A 24,106-nucleotide genomic window follows, 5' to 3' on the forward strand; every position below is an offset into this window, starting at 1 on the left:
CCTGAAGCCCGAAGCCCTTCTCCTGCTCTTCTGCAGAACAGGTCCAGGCTGTAGAAAACACTACAAGCTGCAAACTATTAACGCTGTCTGTTGCATTTATGAAAACATGATTTAGACAGGTTGGGGCCCTTGGGCGCACTGGATGGCCTAAGCACTGCACATTATGAGCGTAATGGGAGCGGCGGCACTGTAAACAAAATTGATTCAGCTCATTTTGCACCAGCCAAGACATGTCCTGATAAACTGTAACATTGACATTTGCAGAGAGGAGTGTCACTGTTCTACAGTTTTGCGCAGGGAAGAAACCAAAACTTCCTGAAAATGTGTGTGAAGATGTTCAATTACATGAATTCATGTTTACTTATTGTCATTGCCATTATGTTATTTATGTGACCTTTCACATTCATTTATACTTTCTGTATATTTACACATCATCATCATTGTTGAATGTTTATGCTTTATAGTTTTATTGTGGCATCGGCATTCCCTGCAATTGTTTACTCCTTTGGTACTCCAAGTTCTTATTTAAAGAAATGCAGAGCATAAGTGACTATAAGGTTTATCCTGCTTAAAGGCCAATAGTTGTTGGAACAAGACGAAGAATTTATTTTATTTTTTCATTTGAAGGTTTTCAACTTAACTTCACATTTGGCCATGGCCAGGCCATGCGCTTGAGCTTATTGCATTATAAAATGACCAGAGGTCTAGGCTTTTCAGTCATATCCTTTAGAGTTAAGAGCTTGGACCCTTCTCTGCCCCTGGTCCTGATTGATACCAGTTGTTTGTGTTTGTGCTATTGGCGCCTAAGGACAAATAAACAGTCTTTAAACAGGCCCAGGTGGAGAAAACTATATTGAACTTTACGACTGCGGCGACATGAGATGCACAGTCCAAAGCTTGACATCATTTTGTGGCTCGTGTTTCAATGCCCTTCAGCAATTTCACTTAAAAACACTGATTCTGAGAAATGTCTTCTTCCTCAGTAAATCACTGGGTTTATCTGTACCAGGGGATAGTTCCCCAAGTTGAGGGTAAGTTTAATGATGTAATAAAAGCAGCCAGGGGCAACTCAAAAGATTGATTGATCAAATTTTATGAACTCTATATTGTATGGTAAGCCTACATTTCTCTATAAAGGACACAAGATTCACTCAAATTGACCGTATGTTTGAAATAAAAAAAATCCTTTTGTTTTTATTGACACTACCTCTGCAACCTCCCCAGAACTGGACGACTATTTCCCCGGAATGGAGAGGCTCATACTTGAACGGTTAGACATCTTCACACCTGGATCCTGCCCAACACGACTCATGAAGCAGCTGCACTGGACAACAGAATGTGCTGGGGATGCTGACCATAACTCTGGAAATGCAGTGTACCAAATGTTTCAAAGTCAGTGTGGGGTACAGCACATAACACTAAGTCTGAAAAAAATAAAAAAAAGTTAACAATTTGACGATAATATGTGCATAAGACCAGGTGAGTGACTGTAAAACTAAGAAGAATTGAAGCAAAAAAATACAGAGGGATAAATCACGATAAACAAATTGCATTGCTTGTGTTTCTGCAAATATCAACAAGAACGTGACTATTCATCAAAACTCTGTAATATTGTTTATCTGCGCTGGCCAATAATGGGATAAGAATGTATGAATGTTTATTTGTAGAGCACAATCCGTACACAAGCCAATTCAAAGTGCTTCACACAACAGGAAGAAATGCATTGAATTCACAAAGCAGTTTAAGATAAAAAGAGAAGAGTGTATGTCTCCAGGACCCTGGGACGAGCAGGTCAGATCACAGTCGACTCTTCTCACCCTGGACATGGACTATTTGAGCCACTCCCCTCAGGCAGGAGGCCACTCCCCTCAGGCAGGAGGCCACTCCCCTCAGGCAGGAGGCCACTCCCCTCAGGCAGGAGGCCACTCCCCTCAGGCAGGAGGCCACTCCCCTCAGGCAGGAGGCCACTCCCCTCAGGCAGGAGGCCACTCCCCTCAGGCAGGAGGTTCCGCCACAAGAACAGTTTCTTTCCCTCTGCCGTTGGACTCATGAACACTTCTTAAACACTGTCACTTTGAATACAATTTAATTAATCACTGCACTGTTCACTTTCTGCACTACTCCAGTAAATGTAACTGTACATCTTGTGTACATAGTAACCCTATTGTATCTTTACCCTATTGTAGATTTGAATTGTTTTTCTTAATGCCCTTTTTGATTTTGTATCCCGGTAGGTTGTTTTATTTTTGTTCATCATTGTATTTGGCACCGAATCTCAAAAGCAAGTTCCTATGTTCTGTTAATTGGCATAAACCTTTTCTGATTCTGATTCTGATATGCACAGCTAAACAAAACATTGTCAGAGTAGAACCTGTCTCACATCTTCAGGAATATTGTTCCAGACTTTAGCTGCATAAAACTGAAACGCAGATTCCCCATGTTTAGTTCTGACTCTGGCACCAGCAGGAGGCCGGTCCATGTTTAGTTCTGACTCTGGCACCAGCAGGAGGCCGGTCCATGTTTAGTTCTGACTCTGGCACCAGCAGGAGGCCGGTCCATGTTTAGTTCTGACTCTGGCACCAGCAGGAGGCCGGTCCATGTTTAGTCCTGACTCTGGGCACCAGCAGGAGGCCCGTCCATGTTTAGTCCTGACACTGGGCACCAGCAGGAGGCCGGTGCATGTTTAGTCCTGACTCTGGCACCTGCAGGAGGCCGGTCCATGTTTAGTCCTGACTCTGGCACCAGCAGGAGGCCGGTCCATGTTTAGTCCTGACTCTGGCACCAGCAGGAGGCCGGTGCATGTTTAGTCCTGACTCTGGGCACCAGCAGGAGGCCCGTCCATGTTTAGTCCTGACACTGGGCACCAGCAGGAGGCCGGTGCATGTTTAGTCCTGACTCTGGCACCTGCAGGAGGCCGGTCCATGTTTAGTCCTGACTCTGGCACCAGCAGGAGGCCGGTCCATGTTTAGTCCTGACTCTGGCACCAGCAGGAGGCCGGTCCATGTTTAGTCCTGACTCTGGCACCCGCAGGAGGCCGGTCCATGTTTAGTCCTGACTCTGGCACCAGCAGGAGGCCGGTGCATGTTTAGTCCTGACTCTGGGCACCAGCAGGAGGCCGGTCCATGTTTAGTCCTGACTCTGGCACCAGCAGGAGGCCGGTCCATGTTTAGTCCTGACTCTGGCACCAGCAGGAGGCCGGTCCCTGAGGTCCTCAGAGTCCAAGATGGTTCATATGGCACTAACATGTCCGAGATGTATTTTGGTCCTAGGCCATGGAGAGACTTGTACACAAGCAAAACCGCTTTAAAGTCTATTCTCTGAGCCACAGGAGCCAGTGAGAACTGAGAACAGGACTAATGTGATGGTACTTCCTGGTTCTAGTCAGGACTAATGTGATGGTGCTTCCTGGTTCTAGTCAGGACTAATGTGATGGTACTTCCTGGTTCTAGTCAGGACTAATGTGATGGTACTTCCTGGTTCTAGTCAGGACTAATGGGATGGTACTTCCTGGTTCTAGTCAGGACTAATGTGATGGTACTTCCTGGTTCTAGTCAGGACTAATGTGATGGTACTTCCTGGTTCTAGTCAGGACTAATGTGATGGTACTTCCTGGTTCTAGTCAGGACCCGAGCAGCAGCGTTCTGGATGTACTGCAGCTGTTTTCCTGTTCAAACTAATCTACTGGAGACAAACACATGGATAAGTCTCTCCAAGTCTGGTTTGGACACTATGCTTTTGATTTTGGCAATGTTTTTTAAATGGCAAAAAGCTGCTGATGTTATTGATTGGACGTGGGTGTTAAAGTTCAAGTCTGAGTCCAAGTCTGGCACCCCACATGTCAGTGGCATTTGGTCTGAGACACAGGTTCAACAAAATACTTCCTGTCTTCCTGATAGGACTTTAACCAATTTAGGGCAATTCCAGTGATGCCACAAGTTGTCTAAAAGCGTGTCACATGTGCTTGAATTGCGGTTTGTTGTTGAGCTGGGTCATTCCCACCTGGTAGTAAGTGAACTTAACTGTTAAATGTTGGTTAGAAAAAAAAAGTCTAACATTTGTTGTGCAACCCTGGTTTAAGTTACAAAAAATAATCTGTTCACTTTCTTTTAGGTGATATAGATGTCATCAAGCTTTGGGTAAAAACGTATCCATTTACTTAGATTTTTGGAGAAAGTGAAGGAAAATAGAGTGCAAAAAAAAGCAAACTTGAGTTCTTTTCTATTTTTGCACAAATATCTCCCTTTAAAAGACTTTATGCCACTTGTAATTTCGAGTTCTGCGCCACTGAACTCCACAAACACAAGTTGAACCACTTGTTGTAGAAGGTGCGCAGCAGACTGAACTGTGCACATGTGGCCAGCAGATGGCGCAGTCGAGTCTAACCGGTCTGGCTCAAGGTCACCGCGCGCTCTCAACCGCCACCCATCACCTTTGGTCACGCACTTCTGACAGATCCTGGCCTGAGGAGAGATGCTGACCCTGACAACGGTTTATTCTGACGGTTAGACACTTTCACAGACTAGTATTCATCTGTTTACCTACAGGTCCGGCCTACTATTGTCACAAATAAGACAAACATAATAGGCATAAGTTTGGTAGCCAACTTTCACGTGCCTCCTGCGTCACTACAAAGTGACCAGAGAAATATAGACCTGTTCTTGTAAATCAGGGGTGTCCAAACTTTTTTCACTGAGGGCCGCATTTTGAAATTTATACGGGGGGCAAAGGGCCACAAACAACCTGACAATATGGATTGTGTTGAATGACAAAGTGATTCATTCAAAATGTTGCATTTGACATAGTTTGGATGAGCCTCCACACCTTTAATAAGACTTGGGACATTAATATTAGGTTGGTATATCAAAATGCTTACTCTGTCCAACTTTACAGTAAAACCTACTGCTTCTTGTTGTTTGGATCAACTTAGCAGGAAGCAGGAGGGCCAACAAAAATGTGTCTTAGGGCCGCATTTGGGCCCCGAGCCATAGTTTGTTCGTAAGATAAGATAAGATATTCCTTTATTGTCTACACATGGGGACATTTCATTGTTGCAACGCAAGTAGTAGATACAGAGGAAAAGGACAGATAACTTATAGGAAGTAAAAAACAATAACAAAACCTCTCATTTCCTAATAAGGAATGGAGGGGGAAAATAAGATAAAATAAAATAAAAACATCTAGCCTAAGACAAGATAATACACGACATGACATGCCTGTAATGTAAATGAACTGTGTGGTTGCCATAATAACTGTTGACTTCTTCGTCGTTTTGTTGCCTTATTTGGTAGTTTAACGGCTTCGTCCCGTACGAGAAAGTCACGCGGTGGTTTCCCGTTTGCCCTTGTACCATGGATCTATTGGTTTATGGTTTATAATACACTAGTGCGCAATCATCCCGGCCAGAAACGTCACCACAAATAACATGTGACCTGCAGCGCTGCATCGGAGGTTCCTGCCTGCTCCTCTGCACGTACACCCTTCCCTGCGTCATCTTCCGCATTTCCCTATTGTTTTTTGGGTTAACACCGCGCAAATCAAACGCAAAAATCTCCCACATTGCCCTCTTAACACACAGAACATTAACATATAATTGTGCTTCTGGTGTGAAGAGGCGGACGCGGTGAAGGTGAAACGTCGCATCTTCCTCATTCATTGGGATGGCGAACGTCGCATCCTCTGCCGCGAGTCGTGACAGGCGCCTCGGCCAATCGCAGAGCTCGGTTCGGTGCCGCTAACCAATCACAGCGCTGCGTTTGCTCGCTTCTTCCGGGTTCTGCCCAGTTATCAGCCAGCACCGCGCAACTCTCTCGCCTTCTCTGCCTCGCCGCACGGAAGAGAGACAGCACCGTCCTTGCACACAGTTAGGCCCGAAAGGTAAGATTTTACACTTGCATTATCACCATTATACTCATATTTCACATTTACACAGGGCCTTGTCTCAACGAATGACTGTGATCCGTGTCGATACATAAACATATCTTCTAATAACTTGGAACACTTCATCCAAACTAGCGCGTCTTGACCTTGTGGGACAGTTTTGGTTACGAAACGTTATTAAATGTTCCTTTATTTGACGATTATGGTTAATTGCAGTGAAGTAGTTTGCAGTCTATTTTTAACCAGACGTCAGCTGCCGAAATGCGCTCCATTTTAAGCAGCAGCGTGTGTGGGAAACGGGGGTCAGGTTGCACCCCAAGAAGTGCACCTGCACCACGAGACTTACAGAGAAATATATGTTAAAGTTTGTTGTGTTAGATGATTAAAACGCGAGCGGATGTCAAGTTTTGCAGCGTCACGGGCTCCAGACAGAGCTCATGTACCAGTTGCTTGTAGCAGACTTGGAGGTGTGTCCAGAGAGAGGAAAATTACACCGCGTTCTCTGCAGCTTTGTGAGTCAAAGAGTGCATCTGAAACCCCCTCTTTATATGAACAGGATGACAAGATTCAAGATGTCTGCAGGGGCAGTTACTCTGTCATATACTGCATCTAAGGATAGAGATAGTGTAAAATATTCTTAACATTTGCGTGATAAAAAGGTGTCATGTTACTGTTCTATTCATTGTTAACAAGTGATTTGAGCTCTGACCAAACACTTCCTTTCACATGATCCCAGATACCATACCTCATTTATTTATTTATTTATCTCTGGGTGCCATTTTGTTTTCCCATTCAGACTTTGCAGTAAGAATCATTGAATACAAAAACTGAACTGCCATGGGTTGGGTGAGGGGTGAGGGGGGGTAATAAAGTCTGAAGAATAAAGTGCTCTGGGATAAAGCCGGTCGGAATATGAAGAATGAAGTCTAAAGGAAAGAATAAAAAGTATAAAGGAAAGAATAAAAGTCTAAAGAATAGTCTGGCGGTAATGTAACGCTTGGATACCAACCGCCATTAAACGACAAGAATAAAATCTGAAGAATAAAGTCTGAAGGTAATGTAACACTTGGAAACCAGCCGCCATAAAACACCGAAGAATAAGATTTGTTTTATAGGACAAAGCCCTGCAATTTCAAAAATAGTCCTTAACAGAAAATGTGCGTCTAAAAATGTGAAAAAGGTGTCAGTTTTACAGATTTTCTTTCATAATAGTATGGAAATGGAGGCTTGACAACATGACAAGTTGAAACAAGTAAACATAGCACAATTAAAGTAATTACATCAAGTTCAGATTCAATGAAATCTGTTGCTGGCTTTATGGCAACCAAATGAAATCTAAAATACTGTTATGTTCTCAAAAGCACAGATGATTTGACGAGGCATTTGCACAGTAGGAGCAATGCCAAACCTTTCACCCTCATTTGTGCTAAAACATCAGCTGTTGGCTACTGCCTGTTGCAAGTTTCCATACATACTTTTGGGGGACAGTGTTTTTCCATTCATCTGCCTACTCATGCATGCATTTAGAGTTTAGTCTGGTTCCAGCAAACATTAAATCAATTGTCCTGCCGGCAATGCAGCTAGAATCTACTTTGGCCTCAACATAGGAATTCACACATGACCACATACACATATTAGCACAAAGATAAGAAAACAAAAAGGCATTATCCTTCTTCACATTTTGTTCTCGCTGTGTCGTTTCTTTATTTTAGTCATGGCCACAGTTCTTACTCAACATTTGATAGCTGGGATTTTGTAAGCATGTCCCAACACTGATTGCATTTGGTGACCCAATCAGCCACGGGGCAGTATTTGGTGCAGAAGCCACACCCTTTTCTGTGACTTAAAATGCTACGGTAATGCCACTTTAGTTGGCTGAGGAGGTGTACTCGCATCCATTCAACTCTGGCTGAAGTAGACCTTTGGCAATACTCCAATACAACTCTAAACATAGTCTTCTTCCTTTGCCAACTCATTCACTTTTTAGTAAGGATTCAACTCTGGATTTCAGCGAACAAAGTGAATACAGCTAAACTCTAAAGCCTTTGTTTTACATGTTTTTTCATAGATCCAGAACCATGTCCATTCTGAAGATTCACGCTCGTGAGATTTTCGACTCCCGTGGAAACCCCACTGTGGAGGTCGATCTCTACACCAAGAAAGGTAATGATGTTGATAGATTATAACTTTCTGTTGAGTTGGCTTGTTGCTGTTTTTTTGCCTCTGCTATGAGTGAATTAGATCAAATGTTATATTAAAATAGCCCTAGTAATCGGACTCCCTGGTACTGTACTGGCATCTTCCGACATCAGTACACTACAAGGCCTGGGAATGTCTAGTAACTATCTGTGTGCCGTTTAATATAACAAATATATCAAATCTACTTTATCTTTTACATAACGGCTTTGCTGCATTATATAACTCAGTGCAGCCCTGCTTTGCTTGACATGTAGTCTGCAGGATGTAATCAATTTAGAATTCATAGCCTGTCAGCGAGTGAATTTCTAGGTTTCGAAGCTAAAACAAAAGAGCAGCTCAACCCAATCAAATGTTCCCAGAATGTTAATGACCCAACCTGAATGTGCAGTGACATGGAAGCAACGCAAATGGACTCCTCTGTCTGCAAAATTCTGTTTCCACCCTCCATCCAACAGAGCATCTTTTTTCCTCCCATTTTTGGAAAACTCTTCCTCTTCTAGCGTCTAGTGTTTGTGTGACATCATTCAAAGCACGGATTGAAGCCAGTGTGCGGCAGTAAGAACGCGTCTGCCACAGCTTTTACGCTCTCCTGTTGCGTAACCAGCTTTGCTCTCGACTGTGCTGCACCTCGGAACATACTACGAGCGATGATGATGAGATTTTGAGCTCTTGTAAGCTCTCTAGACTTGGCTGTGTTGGTATTATTGCATATTTATTGTTTCCTTTTATTGGTCCTATTGGTTTATCATTTCAATCAATGGAAAATGATACTTTAATAAAAGCTATGGTAGGCATACTATTCGTCATAGAAATTGTGTATGTTATTTCAGCCTAAATCCGAGGTTTGGCAGCTGTGACCCTCCAATCTAATCCTAAATCCCTTTAGACCCAGATAGTTCTCACACTTCAGTGAATACACAGGCCACGCATCCCTGATTTCGTATTTGGGTGAATCTAAAATGGCCAGGCTCCCATTTGAAGGCGTGGTCTGGGTCCCTCTGCAGACCGCGTGCACACAAAGTTCACTGCTGTCGCTCCCTGTTACATCACACCCCTCTGCTGCAGTGGCTCTGTCTCTAAATGAGAAAATAGGATGAGTTGGCTGAGTGAGACGCTGTGGTCTCAATGAAATAGTATTAGAGTCGGGATTTGAGACTCTCTCCGAAATAGATGTATTAAAAAAGCGTTTTTTTTTTTTTTTTTTTTTTTAAACCAAGTCTGCAGAGTCAGAGTACGGTATACATCCTGCATACTAATGTACAAAAAAAGCTTGAGGCTCAATATTTCAATTTATAACCGGCACAAATAATACCATTGACTCTTTCTTACTTGTACACAGAACTTGTATATAAGGGCATTGTCACAGTCCCCTTTTCAGGTGTTTCCTCAGCTCTTGAGTATGACACTGCAGTTTTTGGCCACAATAACTGCATGTCCTTTGTTTATTCAAGGTCTTTTCAGAGCTGCAGTGCCCAGTGGTGCTTCCACAGGCATCTATGAGGCCTTGGAGCTCCGTGACAATGACAAAACCCGCTACATGGGCAAAGGTAAGACTTTGAACAATCTTTTCACCTTTATGTCAACTGTTATTTCTATCCGTCTATTTGCAACACTCACTCTTGTACCATTTCCTCTTGGTAGGGGTCAAAAGGGCAGTTAAATATATCAATGAGTTCTTGGCCCCTGCTTTGTGTAATCAGGTAAATTGTATATGCCATAACAGAAAGACTACCAGGTTGCAGTGAATAGCATGAAGAATGAGTTTGTTTTGGAAACTAACCCGGACCAAGCCTAAAAGATGTTCACAGACTTTAGAAGATAAATACTAAGCAATTCCATGATATTTGCCTGCATTAATCTTAAATTTACACAATACATGACTTTCAAATCCAAATAAGATTGGATAAAGTGCTCTGTGTTCATCTGTCCTCCTGACTGCTCTGCATGGACTTCCTGTGTCTGGATCAGTCATGGTTTGCTTGTCCTTTGCAGGTGTCTCTAAAGCTGTTGAGCATATCAATAAAACTATTGCACCTGCACTGGTTAACAAGGTAGGACAGTTTATTGTTTGGCTTAATATAGCGATAGCATCACAAATATATATGACTAATTTAATTATTTGATGGCATGATGTTAATGTCTTTCCAACTAACTACAACATAACTGCTTTGTAAAGTACTAATACATATTTTGGGGTATTGCATAACCCCAATTGTCAAGTATACTGTGTAAATGATTAATAAACCTACTTTTGGTTTCCCAGAATGTGAATGTTCTGGAGCAGGAGAAGGTTGATCAGCTGATGTTGGACATGGATGGAACAGAAAACAAATGTAAGTATCCCAAAGATATACTAGTAATACCAGTGTAAGGGTGTTTGTTTCCAATATAAGCATCAAAGTGGATAATGAAGTCTGTTTATTGACATAAAGTCTTAGTTTATATGGACTCACCAGAAAGGATCAGCTGAGAACCCCGAGTTCTGACGTGTTACACATTGTATAGGTGTTCTATATGTGAAGGAAGATCTTCTGATCAGCATAGTTATCTTTGTGAGATCTTGTGGGCAACAGGAACTCAGTCCTGGACTCAGAGCAATGATGTATTCTATGCGTGTGCAGCTGTTACTCACCAGTCATTAACCTTAGCAAGAGTACTTAAAGAAAAGTAATAACATGCTAGACATAAAGCTCTTATGGCCCTTCTATCTAATTTGTCCCATAAGTAAACTAAGTAAAAAAATAGTACGTATATATGTATTTTAGTGGCATCATGTCTTGAGTGGCTAATAGAATTCTGTTCTTCCAGCTAAGTTTGGTGCTAATGCCATCCTTGGAGTGTCCCTGGCTGTGTGCAAGGCTGGTGCAGCAGAGAAGGGCGTGCCTCTGTACCGCCACATCGCTGACCTGGCTGGTAACCCTGAAGTCATCCTCCCTGTCCCTGTGAGTCTATTAACACTTTAAACATACACAGGAACTATGTGTAACCCTGTTATATTTAGCTAATTTCTCCTTTCCATTTACGTTTGTACTTTAGTCCAGTTGACTCAATTCATTTTTCTTTTGTCTCGCTCCATTTAGGCTTTCAACGTCATCAATGGAGGTTCTCATGCTGGCAACAAGCTGGCCATGCAGGAGTTCATGATCCTGCCTGTGGGAGCCAGTTGCTTCAAAGACGCCATGCGCATCGGTGCTGAAGTCTATCACAACCTGAAGAATGTCATCAAGGAGAAGTATGGAAAGGATGCCACCAATGTTGGAGATGAGGGTGGATTTGCACCCAATATTCTGGAGAACAAAGAAGGTGAGCAAACAACAGGGGTCTCAAAATACTGTCACCAGTCAACTTGCCAACTGTTTCTAACTTCGGAAAATCAACAATTCTCCATTGTAAACACAGACCTCCCCAGTTAGAGCTTTACTTATCATCTCACTCTGAGGCTGCCATGTGGTTTCTAAATAAAGGGCAACACTCAAGCTGCCAGCCCTGACTCCAGTGTCAGGTCAGGGTGCTGATATGGCAAATGCCCCAGTGGAGCGTCTAAGGCTTGAGTGGTGACTCACTTTTCACATTCAATACTAGTTGCTTCTGCCAGTTTCGGGCTTTAAAAGTACGGTCTAATCAAATAAAATATATTTGATTAAACGGATGTTTTGTAGGTTGCTGTTTTGTTTTGCAGAGATGAGTGTTAAGTGAGGTAATTAGGTTTTCTGCTAATCTATGCCAAATTGACTGTTTTCAGCTCTGGAGCTGCTGAAGAATGCCATTGCCAAGGCAGGCTACACTGACAAGATTGTGATTGGCATGGATGTAGCAGCTTCTGAGTTTTATAAAGATGGAAAGTATGACCTGGACTTCAAGTCACCGGACGACCCCAGTCGCTACATCAGCCCTGACCAGCTGGCTGACTTGTACAAGGGCTTTGTTAAAGATTACCCAGGTATGATACATTGGGGAGTACTTTATTTTCTGCAGGTGGTATTGTTGTTATTCAGTTATTAAGTTATTCAACTGTCAAAATAATCATTTTAGTTTTTGCATAAACAAAAGGTTTAAAAAATTACAAAGTATTCCTAGACACATTTTTATGTTGCTATTCACAAGGATTAAAAGTCTCTTTGACTTTCAGTGGTGTCCATTGAAGATCCATTTGACCAGGATGACTGGGCAGCTTGGAGCAATTTCACAGGCTCAACCAGTATCCAGGTTGTGGGAGATGACCTGACTGTCACCAACCCCAAACGTATTGCTAAAGCCGTGTCAGATAAGGCCTGCAACTGCCTGCTGCTCAAAGTGAACCAGATTGGCTCTGTCACGGAGTCTCTGAAGGCGTAAGTTTCCACACAAACATTGCACTCCTGTTGCCAAATACTACAGGCACAAAGGACACAAATGCAAAACAAAGGGGTTACTGATGTGTGTTGTGTGTTGCGTTAGCTGCAAGATGGCTCAGAGTAATGGCTGGGGTGTGATGGTGAGCCATCGCTCTGGAGAGACAGAGGACACCTTCATTGCTGATCTGGTTGTTGGTCTCTGCACTGGACAGGTAACAATTGCCCCCATCTATCTATTTGTAATTTGTCACAGATGAAAACAGAACAAATTAAATTATGTTCTTATAGATCAAGACGGGAGCACCTTGCCGATCTGAACGTTTGGCCAAGTACAACCAGCTGCTTAGGTGAGTCTGTCGTTGACACTGTAGGACTATACAGACCTAACTATACTTTGGAATACATTGTCAAAATATTACATACACTGAACTGGTTAATGTAGGATACAATTTACAAAATCAATTATACAACACATGTATTTAGTCGGTTATTGTTATTTGATAGGGACAGATAAACAGACAGAACAAACGTATGATAACATGTAGTAATCTGATGCAGGTATCAGTGCTTTATAACCATGGCAAATTTGTTACCCCAGTCCACCATGGTGTGCCTAAAAAACATTTGCCTAAACATTTGCTAATAGGGTTTTATTTATCCATGCAAATTAATGCATCCATAAATAAGGACCATTTAGAAAACTAATGGGATCAAGAACCCTAAATTACAGGTTCCTGTGGAAAGCTCCTGGGTACACAGTATTCAGTATAATTAACATACTCTTCTGCCCCTACAGGATTGAAGAGGAACTTGGAGACAAGGCTCGTTTTGCCGGCCAGAACTTCAGGCACCCCATCTGAGCTGAGACCTTTCTGCCTGGGCCTTTGTGTGTTCATAGCTCATAAATAATCCCTACACATATACGCCATGCTAGGTCGCTTGCCCCGTACAGAGGGAAGATGAAAATAACAATCTAAGGTCCAAGTCTGTGGTCTGTGGCGTGTGTAAGCAACAGAATTCTTAGTACACCACAGCTCAAGTCATCCTAAAATCTGCTTAAGCATTTTAATAGTTCTGTTCCTCTGTCTGTGTCCGTATAACTGTGAGAGGTTTTTGTTGAGCTTTTTGTGAGTTGTAGTGAATACTGCCTCTGGGTATCTGAGCTACTGTAACTTTCGGACGGAGTTATGTGCAATGTGTTCCATAAAGGTATTGTGTTGCTGTAAGCATTGGCACTGTATGTATAATTAAACAAGATAGTTTCAAATGTCTTGTGACTTTATTCAGAATCATTATTGGCTATGAATGCAAAGTTTCAGCTATAAAAAGAGAATGTACAATATCTACTTTGGTTTCATGCATACATACATATAAATTAACACATATATACAGACATTACTTATCTGAAGAACAAAATAAGTATATTTTAAGTGATTCCAGACCATCTTGCACTATCCTATTCCCCACAAGCAGAGGAATATTGCTGTTATAACTTCAGGCTAGGACTTCTCACAATGAAAAAGAGTTATTGGAGTGTATAGTAACAACTGTTAAAATACTATGCAACTCGGCCACCCCACAGTTGCAAACGTCTGATGTAATCTGAGTCCCACAGAGAAGCAGCAACATGATCTTTGCACCAGGACGCCATTTCAACCTCCTGGGTAAAAGAATCCAGCGGCTCCCTCTGCGCCAGCCCTTTGCCAAGATAAATGACGCCCTATTCAGCAGCACTATTGCACCGCGGGGGACTGCCAGCTGGGCCCATGCCATACCAATCCACTTTGTATGAGCCTGTCTCAACCTGCCTCTATTGTTCAGCCATCACCAAGGAGATGTGTAACAAATCACTGTAACAAATTCTCCACCGTTATGTATTATGTATTACATGCGAGGGTTGACCTGCCTAGTTACCACATGTATGTGTTATGGTGCAAGGTTTTATTGAAAATATCAGATTAAGATGAACGTGCAGAGGATTTAAAGCTTTTCGAGATTTCTCTTTGACATTTGCGCCCTCTCGTGTTGAGAAATGTGAATAACAACAATGTTCATTGTCCATAAGGCACGTAGGCTGTTCTGACCAGCCAAGACCACACGCTTTGACAATCCTTTACATGCAACATATGATGTGCTTCAAGATGAATCAAAACAATATGGTTTATTTGTCACTACGCTGTGTTAAACACTACAGACACATCTACTCCATCTAAAAATAAATAATAGTCTAATTTAATTATTAATTAAATTATTCCTTTATGGACACTTCTCCTGGTATATTAAGATAATATAAGACAACAGGATGTTAATTTAATCTACAGAATGTTTCCATTCTTTGCCCCCATATATCTTGGGGCAGACTTGGAGCACAACAGGGGCTTTTCGCTCCCTGTGGCCAACTAAACTCTTATTTCCTTCAGTTTTCTGCAGTCAGGCAGCTGATCCTGTGTGTACAATGTGTATTATCAATCATGAGTGCTGCTATTGAACCAGGCTCTCATAATGGCCCAATGTACAATGCACATCTTACACAAAAGGGCATTGAAAGTGCATATCTCTGACTGCATAAAAAAAGAAAATGAAAAAAATTGCATGCAAATGTATTCATTTCTTTTCAGACGAAATAATATAACATTAATTGTAAGCTACTTTTGAATTGAATGCTTATATTTAATGTATTAATAAATAAACATAAATCAATTAAAATAAATAAATAAACAAATAAATAAATAAATAATATGGATGAGCTAAAAAAACAGCCCAAAAAAAAAAACAAAAGTGCATGCATTTCTATACAAAAGTAAACGTGTATAAATAAATAAATAAATATGTAAATAAATAACACTGGATTACACTCAAACTTCAGCTCACAGTGAATATTCCCCGTTTTGTCCAGTGGGTGACGATATTTTACCAGCTGAACTTTCAGATCCCCCCCAGCCGCTCTCAGCCCAAGATGAAGGAGGATGCTGTCATGCTGAGTGCCTCTCACACACACTAGTCTGAGCATCCCCGGCCCCGATTACTCCCTCTTTATCCTCAACTCCATCATTTATGACAGCATTATATCAAACGTGTTGTGCCCGGCCGTAGCTGCTCCGTCAGAACCACGCACAGGTGGCACTGCAGTTGTGTTGTGACTCTTTTACAGTGGCGACACTTGGGCTCTGGCTAATTGCCCCCACTGCTGCTTTTGTTTGTTGTTGCAGCCGCTCATCAAACAAATCACAGATGTTGTAGATCGAGCCCTTAAAGGTAAGTGCTGTGAGCTGCTAAAACGCTACATTTTACTCTCCACATTATGTGCAAACGCGGGAGAAAACGCTGTTATTGTGTCTAATGTGTGCAAAGAAAGATACAAGTGTTCAACGCCACACAGAGCCTGGTAGCTATTTGGCTAATTTCCCCCCCTATTAGCATTAGCTAGCTGGTGAGCTAATAGAATGCTAATGGACTCGGTTGCTACTGGTTACTATGGAGTAATGTTAGCGGCTAGCGTCAGTGACTAGCTCTGATTGGGGAAAGGCAGCGCGAGGAGCGGTGTAATGTCTGGAAACAAACGATACAAACTGACACCGGTTAGCACAAAAGCACAACAAGTACAAGGCTGTTGTGCTGGACGTGTTTGTTGACGTGCTTGACGTGTTTGTTTGCGTTTGTCGTGAACTTTGCCACGCGCTTTTATGCCAATTCCCACATTATAATCACTCAGTGCTTTTGCAAGAGTGTCGGGGAATAGTCCAAACCCTCTCAGCCCATTGTCATTAGCTTTACGTTAGCAGCTGCTGAGCTAACTTGGTTCTTTGTGCTCTTTTTTACTTTCCCACTGTGTTTTGGCATCAGTATTTGTGAAAAGACTGGTTGTTTTGCTCTGCAGATGGCTTTATATCGAGTGACACGTGTGCCTTATTTTTCTTGGATTTGTTTATTGACAATCCTACTTCCTATAAAGGTACAACTGCTCACTACTGTTTATTTACTGCATGATTTAATGACTGACACTTTGCACGGATGTCACGTCTGTTATAGTTTGATTATTGTGACATTTCGTGCTAAAAGTGATGTGAACTCTGGTCTGTAAATGGTAAAACAAAGCAGCTTGAGACGTCATGGTGTATTCTGCTACACAAATCAGTAACCAAGAGCCTTTTTAGATGTATTTTTTCTTGGTAAATAAAAGCAGGGGATTTATTTTCATTGAGTGCTTCTGACTCACTGCTGACTTTCACAAGCTGCTCAGTGGTGGACTTTACCAGAGCTAATGAAGCAGTCATCAAAAGATTGCTATTGAAAGCACATTTCTGAGTCTTGAGAGAATGTAATGTTGACATCAAATGCACTTTTTTGTGGTTGTTTAATGCGCTGGTGCCTTTGACTTTGAATACATGTTTTAGTAATAAAAACAGTTTCAATACTATAGTACTTATTATTGTTCTTCCAACTTTTTGTGGTGTTTTGATACTCACACTGAGCGCTGTGCACCAGACAGCGTTTCTTTAGTATTAGTAATTATAAATCGGCTTATTTCTATACTGACAAACTATTATACCTTCTTGGTTTAATGATATTCATGCCAAAATGTATAATTCAGAATAATTATTAAGGCGTTTCAAGGTACTACAAAGAACATTAAATACTAAGAAATAAAACCTACCCTCTGACAAATGCTTGCATATCCCTAGGGTCCCCGTGCAACAGCTGTGAACTTTGTGCAATAAAATGTGACAGATACTGTGTAAATCCTCGCCTTAACCTCTGAGTGTAGTCATGAATAAGTGATACATGTAGGTCCTGATTTGTTTTGTTTTTTTCTTCTCATGTTAACCAGCATTCTTACATGTATCCTTCATAGTATTTACCTTTTTACCCTCCTTGTTGGCTTCCTCTGCCTCCTATTCTGCTCTACATTTTGATTTCCCTTAACAACCACGTTAGACCTTGAACTGGTGAGGTCAGGTTACAAAGCTTTGCCATTACGAGCACTTTGTTGATCGCTTCCCTACATATAATGTTGGGTTCGAGCGTCCATAGAAATTAAACCACTTTTCTATCAGAACACTTGGCTTTCATTCCATAATTCCCAGTTACACATCCATGCTGATGTTTTATCTGTATCTTTTTATTGCAGTGTGCAGTCCTCAGGGTCCATATCTGCAGGCTTTAGGGGTCAGTGGAGGTCAGGCTGTTTGATAGTGTTTCAATTTGAATGGGATCTTGTCACAGCAGTGGGTAAAATTACCGGGTATCCAGTGGCTCACACTCCTTCCATCCAGTGTTAATCGTCTGCAGCAGCAGCAGCAGCAGCAGCAGCAGCAGCAGCAGCAGCAGCAGCAGCAGCAGCAGCAGCAGCAGCAGCAGCAGCAGCAGCAGCAGCAGCAGCAGCAGCAGCAGCAGCAGCAGCAGCAGCAGCAGCAGCAGCAGCAGCAGCAGCAGCAGCAGCAGCAGCAGCAGCAGCAGCAGCAGCAGCAGCAGCAGCAGCAGCAGCAGCAGCAGCAGCAGCAGCAGCAGCAGCAGCAGCAGCAGCAGCAGCAGCAGCAGCAGCAGCAGCAGCAGCAGCAGCAGCAGCAGCAGCAGCAGCAGCAGCAGCAGCAGCAGCAGCAGCAGCAGCAGCAGCAGCAGCAGCAGCAGCAGCAGCAGCAGCAGCAGCAGCAGCAGCAGCAGCAGCAGCAGCAGCAGCAGCAGCAGCAGCAGCAGCAGCAGCAGCAGCAGCAGCAGCAGCAGCAGCAGCAGCAGCAGCAGCAGCAGCAGCAGCAGCAGCAGCAGCAGCAGCAGCAGCAGCAGCAGCAGCAGCAGCAGCAGCAGCAGCAGCAGCAGCAGCAGCAGCAGCAGCAGCAGCAGCAGCAGCAGCAGCAGCAGCAGCAGCAGCAGCAGCAGCAGCAGCAGCAGCAGCAGCAGCAGCAGCAGCAGAAGAGAAGTGTAATGACTGAGGATGTGTGGCAAATGTGAATACAAAAATCCACTCTCTGTATGTACATTTCTGTTTTGCCAATATGCTCTGAAATGAAATGTTTACATGCAGTGAGCATAGAGGCATGTCACACTTTTTCACCTCAACAGCGTCACTAGATCTTTCTCTTCACGCTGAACTGTCAGGAGAGATGATTCTCCCGCCACAGTAATATGCGCCTGGTGCTTGTACTCTTTGGCATTGTGTGCAGTGTGTGCCATAACCTGTCATCTGTGAGGCCGGCCTGTATTTTAGAGGAGGCATTTTCCCTCTCTCCTCCTGCTGCAAGGATATTGTGTGTTGAAAAGGAAAGGTGATTAAACTGACGTATTGTTTTGTACAGGCAGAAATTACACTGTGAGGAGGAGAAGGAGGGGAGCATGGTCTGAAACGCCCGTGTGCCCTGAGCTGCAGGAAATCTGTCAGGTTGGTCTCACAGGGATGGCTTTTATTAATAACTGTCTACATAGTGTGCTTTCACCTAATAAAACAGAAGGATGGTTTAACCCTTGTGCTACCCGCAAACATAGTGCACAGGCTAAAACACTTTCTTTTTCTCTACTATTTATTTTTTTTAAACATAAAACGACACAAACAAACGCACCATTTTTTTTCCTTCCAAAAACACTTTTTCATGTTGTGGAGGGAGGGGGACGCATTCTGCAACAGTCATCCAGACCTGAAGATAGCACCATTAAGGACTGTGTATTTTGAAAGTGCTATTATTTCTAGCTAGGTTATAGGGCAGTAGAGTAAGGACTAGTCTAAGCACTGGAGTAAATTAACTACTAATGTATCGTCTGTTCAGGTACATAATTGAAGGAGGGGATATTATATTTTGTCTGAAAATATAAATGCTTCTTGACCATGTTGGATTGAGAGACTGTGGTGCTGATGCGATCGTGCAAATATTATGTGGTTGAGCTTTTATTTTCCTAAATTGTCCTGTGATTGGCATCTTGTTTTTCCACTTGGCTGTGTACAAGGGTGGGCAACAAGTATCCCAATAACAATATTAAGAATCAATCCAACTGAAATCTGTGAAAACATGTCTTTTAAACATATTAGTTGAGGTTTAATTAACAGACAAATGTGGTGTATCTGTAAAATGTATCACTTAAGTGTATAAATATCACCATAATCTTTAATCAGCTCTTTGAATGAATGATACATTTAATATTCAAACTTTGCTTTTCTTTAAAACAGCATTCACGATAGTTCGATATATTGTCCGCCTCTAGTACTAATGTCGTTTCACTGGTGTCAAACATGTTTTCCATACTAAAGAAAAGACTACTTGATACTGATTTAGATACTTCAATGATAACAAATAAACATCCTTTTCTTAGTCAATAAATAGTGATTTACAACACGAAATAAAAGGTTTATTTAATGTTACTGTATGGTCTTTGTTCTGATATAGTTCAAGACCATCCTAAAACTATTAATGAAAGGCAACGTTCTATCTTGTTTATGTTATTATCTCTCCCTCTTGTATCGTTTCCTATATTTTAGAATCGTAAAACTTTAATTGCCATTATTAATGAACAAAATTAAAGGTGCAACATAAAACAATGAATAATAGTAATAGTTTAAGAAAATATAGACTATGCTAAAATAAGGGCATGCAAAATAAAATAGGCTTAAATACACAATATATACAGAAAACAGTGCAAACTAATAGAGAAGATATAAGCACTAGTACCAGGCTGGAACCTTCTTGTTTCTCTAACCTTATACTGGAATATAATGTACACTGTATACAAACAATCAGCAATCAACATTACAGTCTCTTATACAATATCACATTCTTACCTAATGCAAATGTTTTGTCTACTAAAAAGGAAAACCTATTTGTAATTTCATCGCCTTAATGGCTGACTGCATAGAGCTAGTTTACCACATAATTATCTCTGAGGTTTGATTCCTCCTTTGGGACATTTGCTCTTGCTTCTGTAATGAACGTCTTCTGCGTAGGTACAATGCAGAGAGGTGGTGTCACTTTATTCTTTTACGAAAGCAAACGATGGAGTCTTCGGCTTCACAATGCAACCAAACATCTTTAACAACAATGATGATGATTTACCTGGTTTCAGCTCAGTCTCCCTTGGCTTGATGTCCGTTTTGTTGCTGAAAATATCTTCGCTTTTACATAGAGAATTAATGCTGGTAACAAAGCGGGCCGTGTTCACTCAAAGACCACTTGATGGGCCATTCAAGTGCCTGTATATTCATTAAAAATACCAGTCTGTCAGCACTTACTTGACAGCGTGCACAACAAGCCAAGCTCTCTTTATTGTTCTCCAAAGATTTTTTTTTTTCTGTTTCGGTGCCAAGTTCTGGGTAATTGGCTGTAGCTAAGCCTTGCATGTGTCATTTCAAGATATTGGACAGGCACACGGGGCACAGACTGGCAGAAACAACCTACTGCTTTTTGGCTACAGAGAAACAATACTATATTTCACTGTGCTCTCTTGACAGCTTGCCCTCACCTCTCATAAAACAGGATCCAAGCTGCCTGCATCGTATCTCATCTTTTGTTTGATTCTGCCCTGGCTTTGCAGCTTATTTTCCTCCCCACAATTGTAGCACAGAGATTGTATCTAGTAAATAGCACACATGTTAACAGTTGTGAGCTGTCTCTCTGCACGCTGCTTGTGGTATTTGATGTCCTAGATGTGCTTTGTCTGCGGCGTGTGCTATAGGGAGCATCTCTTCTGGCATAGACTCTAACATATTAACTAATCTGATTTATTGTGTTGTGGAGCTGCCAGCCGCCCTGCTTGTCATACAATGGGAAATGTAATTATTGGGGTGGTTTCTGCATAGCATAAGGAGTGTTTATGTTACACACGGAAACATTGTTCTGTGGGAAATCTACTATTCTGTTGTCTCTCTCTACTCTGCAGAAATGAATGTTCGACCAAGAAATTCACTTTGTGATATTTAGATGCTGTTACATCCCTACAATACAAGACTATTATTGCTGTGGCGTTGGAAACATGATCAAACATTTGACTACACACTATTCTAATCTATATTGTGCATTGTTATTTCAAGCAGGCAAGAGCTTTTTAGAGAAGTACAATAGGTATTTTGTCAGATAACTGCAGCAGTGTCTGTTTTGAAATGAAAAAAATATTGTTTTGTAAAAAATTTGTCCTGAATTTTTAGCCTGTTTTTATATCGTGGTATAACGTTCTGTAATCATTTGTTTTCAGTTTTCAAGTGTGTCAGTTTGTTTGACTCAATAATGGCATAATAAGCTTTTCTTTCGCATATCTCGTCAATGACTATAGTTTAAACTCCCCAGATAAACAGAAACACGGATAATCGCCTTTTGTCTTTCACTCTTAATCATAGCACTTAGTTAATTACAGAGCTGGAGATGAGGAATGCGCGCCGTTGTCGAGGATAAAGAACAGCCATTTGACAGGTATAAAAATAAAAAAAAATCAACCAGGAAAATGAAACGGTTGCGAATCAGCTGGCCGAGCCCCGAGGAGCCGTGTGTCAGCGGTGATTAGGTAAGAGATTGCCTCACGTAATGACACCGCATGAGCTCGAGCAGTGCAGCACCACAAACAATGCGCACCAGTGTTTTCCAGCTCACGCCCCCCTGCCGCGGATGCCCCGGGACGCCTAAATAGACACATACAGCCGCCTCTGCCGTTTCCTCCAGATAAAGACATCCGGAAAAAGCGGTCGCCCTTTCTCTCACGGGCGCTGCTACACACACCGCTGATGAAAGATGGAGGTGATTAAAAAACAAGGCGGCACAATGGGGTCCAGACAGTTTTCCATCAAAGCTCGTTGTTGCTATTGACAGCGGTAGTTATCGGTGCAAATAGGCATTGTTAAATAGGCTTCATACACTGGGCTCTGTGTGGAACAATGAGCTCATGAGAGCACTCGTCCCACTGTCTGTCGCGGCTGGCGCTGGGGTGTTTTTCCATCATCAGTTCTATAACAGTAATGAAGCTTTCCCCTCATTAGTGCAGCCGGTTTGCGCACCAGTTGTGCTCTTACGCCGGAGGTTTTTGCCCATGGACAAGAGGTGCATGGATTTGTTGTTTACGTGAACGTACAGTGTGTTGTAATCATCAGGCTTAAGATGCAGTTGTGACATTGATTTTCTATAGACACGGACAGATGATAGTCATGCATTGTCTCCAGCACAAGCAGTCATTACTGGGGTGTTGCCGCTCACTTTCCCAGCCGCAGATGTATAAGCAGTAAAGAGGAATGCATGACTTATCCTCAGTGGCAGGGCTGTTTGTGCAGATGTGCTACTACTATAGGTTTGCATGTTGAACAATTAAATCTACCGTTCTAATTAGTGATGGACTGATAAGGTTTTTTTTTTTTTTAAGGCTGAAGCCGGTGCAGATACTTTAAAATCCAGAGAAGCTGATAAGCTCTGCAGATATTTTTAGACTATGTATGGCCGATACATCATTTTTCCCTAATATATTATTTAATATGACTACAAACTCAATTACTGTCTACAGTACAAGGCACCGCGCTGCATAATGGGTAAAAAAAGAAAATGTGTTATCAATAGAAATCATTTTTAGACAGCCACAGCCTTGTTTTAATCCATAAGGGAGCAAATAAATAAAGCTTTCTGTCTTTCCTTTTGATCAATTAGTGAGTTTTGACTAACTATCGGCTTATGTTGTAGATTTAAGGCCAAATGCTGATATAAGTGCAAATAATGCCCCAATGTATCAATATATATTTGAAAGATGTTACAGTTCCTTTTACATTCAAGCAGGAAAAGGACAGGATCCATAGTAAGATTATTTGCGTAACTTTTAAATTGACAATTGGCAAATGTTCATAGTATTTATTTATACCAGAACTCACAAGGTTATGCATTGAGTGTTTGTATACTTTATTGTATAGGTTTTCCTCAGATGATATATTTTGGCTCTAAGCCGGACCATATTATATTGTGGTATAATATGGTACGCTGCATAAAATACTGACAGCAGTGTGACTGAGGACAAGGTTGAGTGTGGTGTTTCTTTACAGAGAATTGAGTGATGAATCGTAATGTCTTTTTAAATAATGAGCAGACATATTAAGTACTTGGCTATGATCTAGTGTCATTATCTGTTGCAGTACAGTTTATTGATAACCATAAAGAGGTCGTCTCGTTGTCTCTTTCACTCCTTTCTCTGACATGTTTCTTTTTCTTGTCTTGCAGCACTGGAAATGTCACTTATAATTTAATGTCGTCAGGTTTGTGTGCGTCGCTATAGGAAACGACCCCCTGACTCGTCTTACTCTCTGCCTCCCGTCCACGAGGCGCTCTACAGCAGGTGAAGCGTCCTTGTCCGCCCTTGCGGGTCACCACTGTCCGGGCCCTCCTCTTTGGGACAGTCTTAGTTCTGGATTGAACGGCTTTAAGGATGGACACCTCAGCCTCGGCACTGACTCCGCGGCCGCTGCAGAGAAAATGAGATCTGAGGATTGGGTTTAGATTCGCCACTGTAGCACTTCCACTCTGATACACTGTGGCTAGCATCAGGGGGAAAGGCTGTCAGCGCCAGTCGAGAAGGGGGGAGGAGGAGGCAGAGACATAGCACAGCACCGCAGAGCTATCTAATAGATCAATTTGTAATAAATCTGTTGCCTCAAGCTGTTGTTGTTCGCTGCTACTCAGTAAAAGGTGTCTGCGTTTCTCAGGCAAGAAAATGCTTGTCGAGTCTGGCCATACAAAGCTATCAGTGAGCGAGCAGGC

At 42.1% G+C, this 24,106-nt stretch overlaps 1 protein-coding gene and 1 long non-coding RNA gene across 6 annotated transcripts in view; both read left to right on the top strand.

The window, feature by feature from the left end:
• The first annotated feature begins 5,669 nt into the window (after window positions 1–5,669).
• Window positions 5,670–13,677, top strand: eno1a (enolase 1a, (alpha)). 5 transcript variants are annotated; one of them, XM_072450130.1, is made up of 12 exons: window positions 5,670–5,874; window positions 7,946–8,040; window positions 9,528–9,623; window positions 9,718–9,776; window positions 10,340–10,409; window positions 10,885–11,018; window positions 11,157–11,379; window positions 11,819–12,016; window positions 12,206–12,407; window positions 12,514–12,622; window positions 12,699–12,757; window positions 13,207–13,677. In XM_072450130.1, the coding sequence occupies exons 2-12, from the start codon at window positions 7,956–7,958 to the stop codon at window positions 13,268–13,270; spliced, it is 1,299 nt and encodes a 432-aa protein (XP_072306231.1). In that variant the 5' UTR covers window positions 5,670–5,874; window positions 7,946–7,955; the 3' UTR covers window positions 13,271–13,677. The 5 variants fall into 5 exon arrangements, with proteins under 5 accessions (XP_072306231.1, XP_072306228.1, XP_072306229.1 ...); XM_072450127.1 differs by lacking the exon at window positions 9,718–9,776 and adding an exon at window positions 10,069–10,127; XM_072450128.1 differs by lacking the exon at window positions 9,718–9,776 and adding an exon at window positions 10,069–10,127 and having other exon boundaries at window positions 5,801–5,874; window positions 7,952–8,040.
• A 1,610-nt stretch (window positions 13,678–15,287) lies between these two features.
• Window positions 15,288–24,106, top strand: part of LOC140362493 (uncharacterized) — a 37,683-nt gene continuing 28,864 nt past the window's right edge. Inside the window, exons 1-2 of the long non-coding RNA XR_011927104.1 lie at window positions 15,288–15,665; window positions 18,701–18,783. This is a non-coding gene — a long non-coding RNA (uncharacterized lncRNA). The remainder of the gene's footprint in view (window positions 15,666–18,700; window positions 18,784–24,106) is intronic.

Source organism: Eucyclogobius newberryi, unplaced genomic scaffold (assembly GCF_026437365.1).
Source record: "Eucyclogobius newberryi isolate DKJ021-1_F unplaced genomic scaffold, fEucNew1.0.hap1 SCAF_17, whole genome shotgun sequence".
Taxonomy (NCBI): Eukaryota; Metazoa; Chordata; class Actinopteri; order Gobiiformes; family Gobiidae; genus Eucyclogobius; species Eucyclogobius newberryi.